Consider the following 13,186-nt stretch of genomic DNA (forward strand, 5'->3'; position numbering starts at 1 on the left):
ATAAGTAACAAAAGTTACACTACCAAGTGCTTGTGGTGCTACATATGTAAAATTGTATTTATAAATCTGTGTGTGAATATATGTAATGTAGACAGATTTCAAGAAGGTATCCACCAAATGTTAATAATGATGAGCTCTGAATTTTGGGGTCTGGGGAAATTTTTATTTATTTATTTATTATTATTATTTTTTATTTTGTTATCATTAATCTACAATTACATGAAGAACATTATGTTTACTAGGCTCCCCCTTCACCAAGTCCCCCCCACAAACCCCATTACAGTCAGTGTCCATCAGTGTAGTAAGATGCTGTAGAATCACCACTTGTCTTCTCTGTGTTGCACAGCCCTCCCCGTGCCCCGCTACATGGTAATTATACATGCTAATTATAATACCCCCTTTCATTTCCCCCACCTTTATCCCTCCCTTCCCACCCATCCTCCCCAGTCCCTTTCCCTTTGGTAAATGTTAGTCCTTTCTTGGGTTCTGTGATTCTGCTGCTGTTTTGTTCCTTCAGTTTTTCTTTGTTTTTATACTCCACATATAAGTGAAATCATTTGGTACTTGTCTTTCTCCCCCTGGCTTATTTCACTGAGCATAATACCTACCCTCTAGCTCCATCCATGTTGTTGCAAATGGTAGGATTTGTTTTCTTCTTATGGCTGAATAATATTCCATTGTTTATATGTACCACATCTACTTTATCCATTCATCTACTGATGGACACTTAGGTTGCTTCCATTTCTTGGCTATTGTAAATAGTGCTGCGATAAACATAGAGGTGCATCTGTCTTTTTCAAACTTGGCTGCTGCATTCTTAGGGTAAATTCCTAAAAGTGGAATTCCTGGGTCAAATAGTATTTCTATTTTGAGCTTTTTGAGGAACCTCCATACTGCTTTCCACAATGGTTGAACTGATATACATTCCCACCAGCAGTACAGGAGGGTTCCCCTTTCTCCACAACCTTGCCAACATTTATTGTTGTTTGTCTTTTGGATGGTGGAGATCCTTACTGGTGTGAGGTGATATCTCATTGTGGTTTTAATTTGCATTTCTCTGATGATTAGTGATGTGGAGCATCTTTTCATGTGCCTGTTGGCTATCTGAATTTCTTCTTTGGAGAAGTGTCTATTCAGTTCCTCTGCCCATTTTTTAATTGGATTATTTGCTTTTTGTTTATTGAGGTGCATGAGCTCTTTATATATTTCAGATGTCAACCCTTTATTGGATCTGTCATTTATGAATATATTCTCCCATACTATAGGGTACCTTTTTGTTCTATTGATGGTGTCCTTTGCTGTACAGAAGCTTTTCAGCTTGATATAGTCTCACTTGTTCATTTTTGCTTTTGTTTTCCTTGCCTGGGGAGATATGTTCACAAAGAAGTCACTCATGTTTATGTCCAAGAGATTTTTGATGATGTTTTTTTCTAAGAGTTTTATGGTTTCATGACTTACATTCAGGTCTTTGATCCATTTTGAATTTACTTTTGTGTATGGGGTTAGACAGTGATCCAGTTTCATTCTCTTACATGTAGCTGTCCAGTTTTGCCAGCACCATCTGTTGAAGAGACTGTCATTTCCCCACTGTATGTCCTTGGCTCCTTTATCACATATTAATTGACCATATATGTTTGGGTTAATGTTTGGAGTCTCTATTCTGTTCCACTGGTCTCTGGCTCTATTCTTGTGCCAGTACCAAACTGTCTTGATTACTGTGGCTTTGTAGTAGAGCTTGAAGTTGGGAAGAGAGATCCCCCCAACTTTATTCTTCTTCTCAAGATTGCTTTGGCTGTTTGGGGTCTTTGGTGTTTCCATATGAGTTTTTGAACTATTTGTTCCAGTTCATTGAACAATGTTATTGGTAATTTGATAGGGATTGCATCAAATCTGTATATTGCTTTGGGCAGGATGGCCATTTTGACGATATTAATTCTTCCTAGCCAAGAGCATGGGATGAGTTTCCATTTGCTAGTGTCCTCTTTAATTTCTCTTAAGAGTTTCTTATAGGTTTCAGGGTATAGGTCTTTTACTTCCTTGGTTAGGTTTATTCCTAGGTATTTTATTCTTTTTGATGCAGTTGTGAATGGAATTGTTTTCCTGATTTCTCTTTCTATTGGTTCATTGTTAGTGTGTAGGAAAGCCACAGATTTCTGTGTGTTAATTTTGTATCCCGCAACTTTGCTGTATTCCGATATCAGTTCTAGTAGTTTTGGAGTGGAGTCTTTAGGGTTTTTTATGTACAATATCATGTCATCTGCAAATAGTGACAGTTGAACTTCTTCTTTACCAATCTGGATTCCTTGTATTTCTTTGTTTTGTCTAATTGCCATGTCTAGGACCTCCAGTACTATGTTGAATAACACTGTGGGCATCCCTGTCTTGTTCCTAATGTCAGTGGTAAAGCTTTCAGCTTCTCGCTGTTCAGTGTGATGTTGGCTATGGGTTTTTCATATATGGCCTTTATTATGTTGAGGCACTTGCCCTCTATACCCATTTTGTGGAGAGTTTTTATCATGAATGGATGTTGAATTTTATCGAATGCTTTTTCGGCATCTATGGAAATAATCATGTGGTTTTTCTCCTTTTTGTTTATGTGGTGGATGATGTTGATGGATTTTTGAATGTTGTACCATCCTTGCATCCCTGGGATGAATCCCACTTGGTCATGGTATATGATCCTTTTGATGTATTTTTGAATTCAGTTTTCTAATATTTTATTGAGTATTTTTGCATCTGCATTCATCAGGGATATTGGTCTATAATTTTCTTTTTTGGTGGGGTCTTTGCCTGCTTTTGGTATTAGAGTGATGTTGGCTTCATAGAATGAGTTTGGGAGTATTCCCTCCTCTTCTATATTTTGGAAAACTTTAAGAAGAATGGGTATTATGTCTTCTCTGTATGTCTGATGAAATCCCGAGGTAAATCCATCTGGCCTGGGTGTTTTGTTCTTGGGTAGTTTTTTGATTACCACTTCAATTTCTTTGCTGGTAATTGGTTTGTTTCGATTTTCTGTTTCTTCCTTGGTCTGTCTTGGAAGGTTGTATTTTTCTAGGAAATTATCCATTTCTTCTGGGTTTTCCAGCTTGTTAGCATATAGGTTTTCATAGTATACTCTAATAATTCTTTGTATTTCTGTGGGGTCCGTCGTGTTTTTTCCTTTCTCCTTTCTGATTCTATTGATGTGTGTTGATTCTCTTTTTCTCTTAACAGGTCTGGCTAGATACATCTATTTTGTTTATTTTCTCAAAGAAGCAGCTCTTGGTTTCATTGATTTTTTTCTGTTGTTTTATTCTTTTTATTTATTTCTTCTCTGATCTTTATTATGTCCCTCCTTCTGCTGACTTTAGGCCTCATTTGTTCTTCTTTTCCAATTTCAATAATTGTGATATTAGACTATTCATTTGGGATTGTTCTTCCTTCTTTAAATATGCCTGGATTTCTATATACTTGCATCTTAACACTGCTTTCGCTGCGTCCCACAGAAGTTGGGGCTTTGTGTTGTTGTTGTCATTTATTTCCATATATTGCTTGATCTCTATTTTAATTTGGTCATTGATCCATTGATTATTTAGGAGCATGTTGTTAAGCCTCTATGTGTTTGTGAGCCTTTTTGCTTTCTTTGTACAATTGAGTTCTAGTTTTATACCTTTGTCATCTGAAAAGTTGGTTGGTAGGATTTCAATCTTTTGGAATTTACTGAGGCTCTTTTTGTGGCCTAATATGTGGTCTATTCTGGAGAATGTTTCACGTGCACTTGAGAAGAATATGTAACCTGTTGCTTTTGGATGTAGAGTTCTATAGATGTCTATTAGGTCCATCTGTTCTAGTGTGTTGTTCAGTGCCTCTGTGTCCTTACTTATTTTCTGTCTGCTGGATCTATCCTTTGGAGTGAGTGGTGTGTTGAAGTCTCCTAAAATGGATGCATTGCATTTTATTTCCTCCTTTCGTTCTGTTAGTATTTGTTTCACATATGCTGGTGCTCCTGTGTTGGGTGCATATATATTTAGAATGGTTATATCCTCTTGTTGGACTGAGCCCTTTATCATTATGTAAAGTCCTTCTTTATCTCTTGTTACTTTCTTTGTTTTGAAGTCTATTTTGTCTGGTACTAGTACTGCAACACCTGCTTTTTTGTTCCTGTTGTTTGCATGAAATATCTTTTTCCATCCCTTGACTTTTAGTCTGTGCATGTCTTTGGGTTTGAGGTGAGTCTCTTATAAGCAGCATATAGATGGGTCTTGCTTTTTTATCCATTCTATTATTCTGCATTTTTTGATTGGTGCATTCAGTCCATTTACATTTAGGGTGATTATTGAAAGATATGTACTTATTGCCATGGCAGGCTTTAGGTTCGTGGTTATGAAGGTTCAAGGGTAGCTTCTTTACTATTTAACTGTCTAACTTAACTCACTTATTAAGCTATTATAAACACAGTCTGATGATTCTGTATTTCTCTCCCTTCTTATTCCTCCTCCTCCATTCTTTATATGTTAGGTGTTTTATTCTGTACTCTTGTGTTTCCTTTGACTGCTTTTGTGAGTAGCTGATTTTATTTTTTACCTTTAGTTAGTATTTGGCTGGTCTGCTTTCTTTGCTGTGATTTTATTTTCTCTGGTGACATCTATTTCACCTTAGGAGTGATCCCATCTAGAGCAGTCCCTTTAAAATATCCTGTAGAGGTGGTTTATGGGAGGCAAATTCCCTCAATGTTTGCTTGTCTGGGAATTGTTTAGTCCCTCCTTCATATTTAAATGATAGTCGTGCTCGATACAGTATTCTTGGTTCGAGGCCCTTCTGTTTCATTGCATTAAATATATCATGCCATTCTCTTCTGGCCTGTAAGGTTTCTGTTGAGAAGTCTGATGATAGCCTGATCAGTTTTCCTTTGTCGGTGACCTTTTTTCTCTCTCTAGCTGCCTTTAAAACTCTGTCCTTGTCCTTGATCTTTGCCATTTTAATTATTATGTGTCTTGGTGTTGTCCTCCTTGGGTCCCTTTTGTTGGGAGTTGTGTGGACTTCCGTGGTCTGAGCGATTATTTCCCTCCCACTTTGGCGAAGTTCTCAGCAATTATTTCTTCACATACACTTCCTATCCCTTTTTCTCTCTCTTCTTCTTCTGGTACCCCTATAATGCAGATATTGTTCCTTTTGGATTGATCATACAGTTCTCTTAATATTGTTTCATTCCTGGAAATCCTTTTATCTCTCTCTCTGTCAGCCTCTATGTGTTCTTGTTCTCTGGTTTCTATTCCTTTGATGGCCTCTTGCATCTCATCCATTCTGCTTTTAAATTCTTCCAGAGGTTGTTTTATTTTTGTAGTCTCCCTCCTTAGCTCTTGTATATTTCTCTGCAAGTCCATCAACATGGTTATGACCTTTATTTTGAGTTCTTTTTCTGGAAGATTGGTTAGGTCTATCTCTCCAAGCTCCTTCTCAGAGGTTGTCTCTGTGATTTTGGTCTGGATTAAATTCTTCTACCTTTTCATGGCGATAGGGTTAGTTGTTGGGAGCTGGCGCGTGTGTTGGCTGGGAGAATGTCCCTTCTTGCTAGTTTGTGGCCTTCCTCTCCTGGGAGAACAGCAACCCCTTGCGGCTTGTGCTGGGCAGCTGCGCACAGATGGGATCTCTGATTCTTGCCCAGCCGCTGTGGAAGAAGCTCTGCCCTGCTGCTGTGGGCGTGGCCGGCCTCAGGCTGCTGCTCTGCCATGGCGGAGCCACGTTGGAGGTGGAATCAGGAGGTGTTTATCGCTGCGAGGGGCTTCAGAGCTGTGCTGCCGCCATGGGGGTTAGTGCGCTCTGAGTTCCCTGGGATTCCCAGCTGCTGGGCTGAGTGTGCCAGGGTGCTTCCGTCCAGCTGTGAGAAATTTTAATCTTTTAATACATATTTTCTGCGAGTGTGGTTTTTACAATGACCGCATACTACTTTTAATAAAATAATTAAGCTTTGCAAAAACTCTGTGATTTGATTATTGTTAAACGAGCAAAAGCATTTGTTTATATATTCTTTATTTTTTTATTTTCTAGAAATAAAAAAACCCTGTCATCTAAGAGAAGGAAAGTTTTAACTATGTTTTAATACTTCTGGGGTTTTATATGGTACACTTTGTCATTATTTGTGTTTTCTAACATAGTACATACTAAAATTAATGCAGGAACCATTGACAAGTCATTACTGATTCCACTGCCGTGTTTCTAATTGACTCCACTGGACGTGTTTTCTCTAAAAGGTGTAGAATTATTTCTCTAAAAGGTGTAGAATTATTTGGCCCAGCTTCAATAGAGTTCTGCTTAGAATAGATGCTGAGGGGTCATACTAAATATTTTATTGAGGTATCTCTGACATTTTGCAGTTAGCAAAATAAATTAGCTTTAGACATAATAGTTATTATTTTCCTTAGATTAAGTTGCTTTCAATCATCTTTATATTTATTCCAAATGAAGTACCATAAAAATGTTTTCAAGTGAATGCCATTGATTACAAATGGTTTTTAGTTTGGGATTCTAAGACTCAGTGAGGTAACAAGGTGTAAGAGCTATTTGTAGCATTTTTAAAAACCTGAAGGAAATATTACATTGATCATGATAGGGCTGTGCTAGCCAACCGAAAGTTCAAGGGCTTTGGCTTTCACAGGAATTTCATTGCTTCTATGTGGTAATGTTTCTCTCTATATCTGGCATTTAGTAGATGTCTAATGTTGTTGAATGATATGCTGATCAGAATATTTGATTTAGTCATGTTAATGTTGAGTGATTTTTTAAAAATGGAAAATAGGTAGACAAAAGGATTTCAGAACATAAGGACAAATGTAATAAAAATATAACTAGGGGTGAATGTTTAGGAACTGCTAATATTGGTAATACAAATTTGGTTGCTTTGAATAATTACCATTTATTTCTTGACTCTAAATCTGTATTAATTTTTTTCGGCAGGGTATTTTAAGCCTTGAATATTGTGTGGGTATTATTGGTGGCAAACCTAAACAGTCATATTACTTTGCTGGATTTCAAGGTTAGTGATTTAATAAAATGTGTTTCTTCATTATTTTCTTTTAAAAGTCAGAAAGTTAATATGAGATCATTTGGAAACAGGATGATTAACAGAACAAAATGAATACCTTATAAATTCATCAGTCCTACCATAGCCACTCATTTGTCATTTGGTCCACAACATAATTGGATTCTGTAAAATGTATGTTTAATTTCTGTTATTGAATAAACAAGGCATAATTTATTGGCTTCACTAAACTTCAGAAGACATTGCTGCCACATTCTGGCAGTTGCTATTTACATATTTACTTTTTACCAGTTATAGTGGTGCTAGTTGATGATAAAATGACAAGCAATATGTTCTTCTTGTCAGGATAAAGTAGTGCAATACATTTTTCATATGCAAACTGTAAAATATAATTGTATGTTTGTGAAAGTAATTTTATCACCAAAAATTAAATGACAGTCTCATCACTTAAAAAATTCTGCTTATACAATTTGATTATGCAGAAGTTAATCTGTCCTGTGCAAACCTATGTTTCAGTCAATGAATATCAGTCTGGCAAGCTGTTACTCCCAGATTTTTTTCAGCTGTTCTACATAGAAATTGGATTGTAAGCAGTGTAATAATAAGGTGTTTTTTGAATTACTTGTCTCCTGTTTTGTCCTTGTAGATGACAGTTTGATTTACATGGATCCTCATTACTGCCAGTCTTTTGTAGATGTCAGCATAAAGGATTTCCCTCTTGAGGTACTAAAGATAAAGAGCTGGTACTGTTTTCTTACCATATGAAGCAAACTCTAATTTTGAGATGTGCCAAGCTGCTATGCTTTTCTGGTATTACAGTTACAAGTTAATAATCAATATCTTGATGATTTAATAAAACCATAACCCACACAATGATTTAAGGTTAAATGATTTGTTGCTGAATTTTAATTTATGATATACTTTTTTCTTCATTTGTCTTTGTCTCTAACTTGTTAGGTACCCTAGCCCTACCAAAATAAATGATCAGGCCTCCAAATAATTTTGTAGATATATAGCTGAACAGTACTGAAGAATTTAAAATGTTAGGCATGTTTAAAAAAAGAAATAAAGGAGGGGGGAGAAAAACAAGGTTATGGGATTGAGTTAGATGACAAAGTGACTTAAATTTCTGCTAAATTATTTTGCTTTATGTAGAATAATTAAGTCTTTGTCTCTAAGTTTTCAAGAGGTTAGTTGGGTTTCTAATATTTGGTTAGCTTTGGTTTCCTGACATCTTCCCTTCCTTTATGTTGATTATTTTGTGATCCAGTATTTTAATTCAGAAGATTTTCAGAGTATGTAAGTGAGACCTGTAATTATTATGTGGTTTTGGTTTTTATTTTCCCAGTTGTTTTTACAGACTTTTAAAATAATTTTAATCACTTAAATGCCATGGATCACTAATTCTCAAGGGCTTGACAAGTTCGAATTGTGGTTTTGTTCTTTGTTTTAGTAAGAGCTTGCTAGCTAATATTAATACCTAATAGCATTTCAGGGGTAGATTATGAAAATAGATAAACTGCAAGATTAAAATCTAGTTCTGAAAGATACATTATAAAACATCCTAGCATCCTTTGTGAACTGTTATATCAACTAAAGTACAAGCATCTTGAGGCCAGAGATAAGGTTTGCTTTCTACTTTCTTCCTTCATAGTATCTTGCTTGTAAACCTTAATAAATATTTCTGGTTGACTGATTGTTACTATGGAAGGCACTATAGAATTGGGCTGCATGAACTACATTTAATTCTCTATCTGCTGCATTGTGGTCTTGTCGCACTGATTCCTGTGTCTAAGTTCCAGTGTATCTGTGCTAAACTGACTCCTTAGAAAGTAGATACTTGAAATTTAGATGGAAAATTGTTCATAGTGTTCTAGTATTATCTAAAATTGGCAAATTAGAAGATTATTAAGGTTGATTATTTTGGCCAGTGGAGAGAGAGAGACTATTCATTTGATACTTTGAGAGATTCTACAAAGATGCCAGGTGAATGAATATCCTGGTTATGTCTACAACAACCAATATTAGAAAGGTTATACCTCGTTATTGGGACACTGTTGCAACACTTCATGAGTGAGTCAGTGAAAGTTTGTAAGATGGTAGCAGTGAAAATGGAAAAGAACTGATTTTCTTTCTTTCTCTACTTTGTAAAGTAAAACTTGTGAAATTAACTTCTTAAAAGCACACAAGCATTTATTTCTTACACATTGGGCCACCAAGAGAGTGGGAATAGATGTTATATTTTTAAGATGCAGGTAGGGTATCTCGAATTGTCTGTATTATTCCCCTGGACAGTTTTTAAATTTTTTTCAATGCAGAAATTTATTTAAGATTATTTAGTGAATAGTATCATTTATTTTTGTATGAGAGTATAATACAGAAATTACAGTATCTATTTTTGTACAGAAGTAGTATTTCACTTTTTGTTCTTTATCATTTCTTAAGCTTAAAATGCTCCAAATGGAGGTATTTTAACTACCCTATATTACTAACCATCCTTTCCTATGCTCTCTCTCTCTCTCTCTCTCTCTATACACACACACACACACACACACACTTCTAGAGTTGAACTTTAAAAATTTTGAAACCAAACCAGACCAAGTTATTTCTTCCTTTTTAAGCTATAGTTTATTGAGCTCTTTCTATGGGCAAGGCAGTTTCCTAAGCACTTGAGAGTCCTCTGTTGAACTCTTTTCTTCTCTGTAGTTCCAAATGCTTTGATTAGGTATATTTGTGTTTATTTTTAATTCTTGTGACATTTTCTTTTACATTATACGGATATATACTATTGAATTTCTATACCAACTTTTAAGAGTCTTCCTCATCTTTTGTTATCTTGACTGAGTTTTTAACATTGTGAAGTGAACCTAAGTAGTCATATTTAGATCCTCAGTTTAATAGTGGGTATATGCCAGGGCAATCCTTGGTCAGGACTGAGGAATGGAGCACATAGTTTAGTGAGGACATATTATAATGTGTAAACTCATGCTCTATAATTTTCATATAGGGAATGGGGTTCAAACGAGCAGCCTGAACAACCTAAAGGAAAAGTCATGATAGGACAATTTCAGATTAGAAGAGATTGAGAAGAACTCAAATGGGCTTTAGCAGTGAGGGTATGTTGAATTGTGGATTCCCATTGTCAGTGGTGTAGGATAGGCAAAGTTTCAATTGTTGGGATGAAAAGCCTAGCTTAAAATGCATTTATGTGCTTGTGTGTGTATATATTTAATAAATTAAGACTTCCCAAACCATAAACTATTGTTTCATGTTATTTATGATACACTTTTAAAAAAATTAAGATATCATTGATACACAGTCTTATGAAGGTTTCACATGAGCAACGTTGTGGTTACTGCATTCAACCCATATTATCAAGTGACCCCCCCACCTCATTGTAGTCACTGTCCATGTTTATGATACACTTTTGTGATGACAGGTTCTAACCTTTACAAGTAACAAATTCTGTTCCACTATTAAGGTAATGTTCTATTACCTTAATATTTATAGAATATTAATAAGGTAAGAAAAGCCTCATTTATACACATGTTAGTCTGTTCTGGTTCCTGGGTTTCAGGTTTTAGAAGGTTCATGACAGTCGTGACTATTTTAATCTATCTTAATAAATTCAGAGAATAGTGGCATTAAAGCTATAAGAATGATGTGATTAAACAGATGGATGAGTGAATTCATCAGTGAAAGATGTACCCTTTATGAATTACACATGTGAATTGCAGTTAGTAGGAGGGGCTTTTTAGTAAGCATATTCTCTCTCAGGAAGCCTCATCTAAGTCACCACAATAACATAGCTGTAATAAAACTCCTTGTTTCAGTGTTGTTTGTGTCATCAGGTGATAGGACCCACTTTTCCGAATAATAAGCCAAGAATAGTGCCTGGCACTTAGTAGGTGCCTGATCACTATCTGTTGAAGCAATGAATAAATAATGTATTGAAAATGAAATAAATGGGAATTGACTCACCCTGGGAAGTTTTTTCAGAAACATGTTTCATTGTCACAGAGGTGTACTTAGTGAATACTCCCTAAAATATTTCTGTGAAGTGCAAGTTGCTACTCTTATCAATCATTAGAATTTTAAAAGTTAAAAAAGAAATCATAAGTGCATAGCTGAAGGAATTATCACAATGAACATAGCTTTGTAATGCCTCTTGGGAAAATATTTTAAAATCTAACTTGTTCTGCAATAAATAGAGGTGATTCTGCATTCTAAATTAATGTTGATTTGACTTAAAAATATTCTTGGGTTAACAAAAGAATGTAATTTTAAATTTAAATGATATATAATGCCTCTCTATGTTTCCTATTATTCATGTAGTAACATCCAATAGCAATTTCAGTCAATGATCAGAGATTTATATCTGTGTTTTTGTGAATAATTAAAAAGTTCTTTGTAGATACCAAAACAACCATGAATAGCAATTTAGTATTTGCCATTACTATCTATGATGATTAAAGCAATACAATGATAGAGCCCTAAGCCTATTCAGCTTACTCTTATTGGTTCTTACCTGAAAACTTTAATCATTGCTTTAGTATAATGTGTAAACACCATTGTAAATGAATTAAAAAAATACTTTGTTGGACCTTGCACAAACTTTTGGTCCTTCCTCCTTATCCCCAAGTAGTAAAAGCTAATAAACATTCCTTATTATTGTGTTTGGAAGGACATGGGCAAATGATCATTTTTACCTACCTTGAATGTAATTTTTCGTAAATATGGCGTAGAACTGTCTGTACCTTATACAGTAAAATACTCCTGTGTATTATTAACTGAAAAGTTTCTTAGGTCTTAAATGCCTTTCCAGATCAGTTTTTAATATCTCTTCATAAATAAACAGGTGAAGTATTGTTAGAAAAAGCCCAACTAAGACAATACTTACGTTGACTACTGCTCTGGAGGGTTCTAGTTAGGTTGGATTTCTCTATATGAAGAAGGTGTTAAATGTTTTATGGAAGTCATAGTTTTGAAAATACATTTGTTTGGTCTATATTTACTGCTCTGATGTTGGATTTAAATCTAATACTACGACTGAACTATTCAGAAGGAAAAAAAAGCAGCTTGCATGTATATGTTTCATATATCCTCTGGTGATAATATGGGATACTAATTGGATGACCAAGATGTAGGGGGAGAAAAGAGAGTGATTTTAATTGATTCACCATGAATATAATGAATATGAAAGCCTGACTTTTTCTGCATTTTAATAGTTTCAAATTAAAAACCTTCAGTTTTATGCATTACATGTAGGGAAATGTTAAGTTCATGAGTTCAAATCCAGCCTAGATTATTTCTTAATTGAGATTGTTCTTTAAATCAAAAATATAAAATATACAACAATTTCCCATACTTGTCTCCCTCCCATCTGCCCAGTTTTCTCTCTCCTTTAAACTTGTGAATTTTTGTATATCCCGGTAGAGTGTATTTATGAAACAAGCAAATATGAATATATGTGACCCTCCTTTTTTACATAAACATGATTTTTTATACATGCAAAAAAAGACTTGGTAGCAACAGTGATATTTAAAGATATATAAGCATCAAACAGTATTACAAAAAAATGTATTTTAAACAAAGCACCAAAATGTGGTGGTGAATAAAAAACAAAATGGCATGATTAGCTTTATATTCTGCCCCTTTTCTGCTTTTGTGGTAAAGACACTGAACTCTGCTAATAGGTACATCCCATTGGCAAAAATAGAGAGGCTTGAGCAGCCTCCCCAGCCCATTTATATCTTTGGCACTGTGACCACTTGTGAAAAGTGAACTAAAGGGACAGAAGGATTGGTAAGGAGGAGTGCAAAGACCATAATAGAACAATTTTCACCTGTATCCTGTATGGGAATAAACAAGAACTAAAAGTAAAGCACAGTAGAATAATAGGTTGGGAGAATATGCAATTACATAGTAATTGTGTCAATTGCTATAACTCTTAATTGACCTCTTCATATCATTACAGAACATTTACATGAATATGTGTATTTGTTTACAAAGTCTTGATATCCTTATTTAAAGGTTTATAAATATTTAGACTATCCAACAAAGCAGACTTAGTTGCACTTTCATAGAAATAGCTAACTTAATTCTAAACCTGGTACCAGCTTTTTGATATGTTTTTCAGGGGTACATTTTCCTCCCTTCTGCAAGTGT

At 35.0% G+C, this 13,186-nt stretch overlaps 1 protein-coding gene across 5 annotated transcripts in view; it reads left to right on the plus strand.

Annotated features, from left to right (window-relative positions):
* Window positions 1-13,186, plus strand: part of ATG4C (autophagy related 4C cysteine peptidase) — a 117,760-nt gene that overhangs the window by 78,657 nt on the left and 25,917 nt on the right. For all 5 annotated transcript variants that reach the window (XM_036911282.2, XM_057500272.1, XM_036911280.2 and 2 more), the window contains 2 exons: window positions 6,934-7,012; window positions 7,665-7,741. In XM_036911282.2, coding sequence (XP_036767177.2) covers window positions 6,934-7,012; window positions 7,665-7,741 — 156 coding nt within the window. The remainder of the gene's footprint in view (window positions 1-6,933; window positions 7,013-7,664; window positions 7,742-13,186) is intronic.

This window comes from Manis pentadactyla, chromosome 4, assembly GCF_030020395.1.
Source record: "Manis pentadactyla isolate mManPen7 chromosome 4, mManPen7.hap1, whole genome shotgun sequence".
In the NCBI taxonomy this organism is placed as follows: Eukaryota; Metazoa; Chordata; class Mammalia; order Pholidota; family Manidae; genus Manis; species Manis pentadactyla.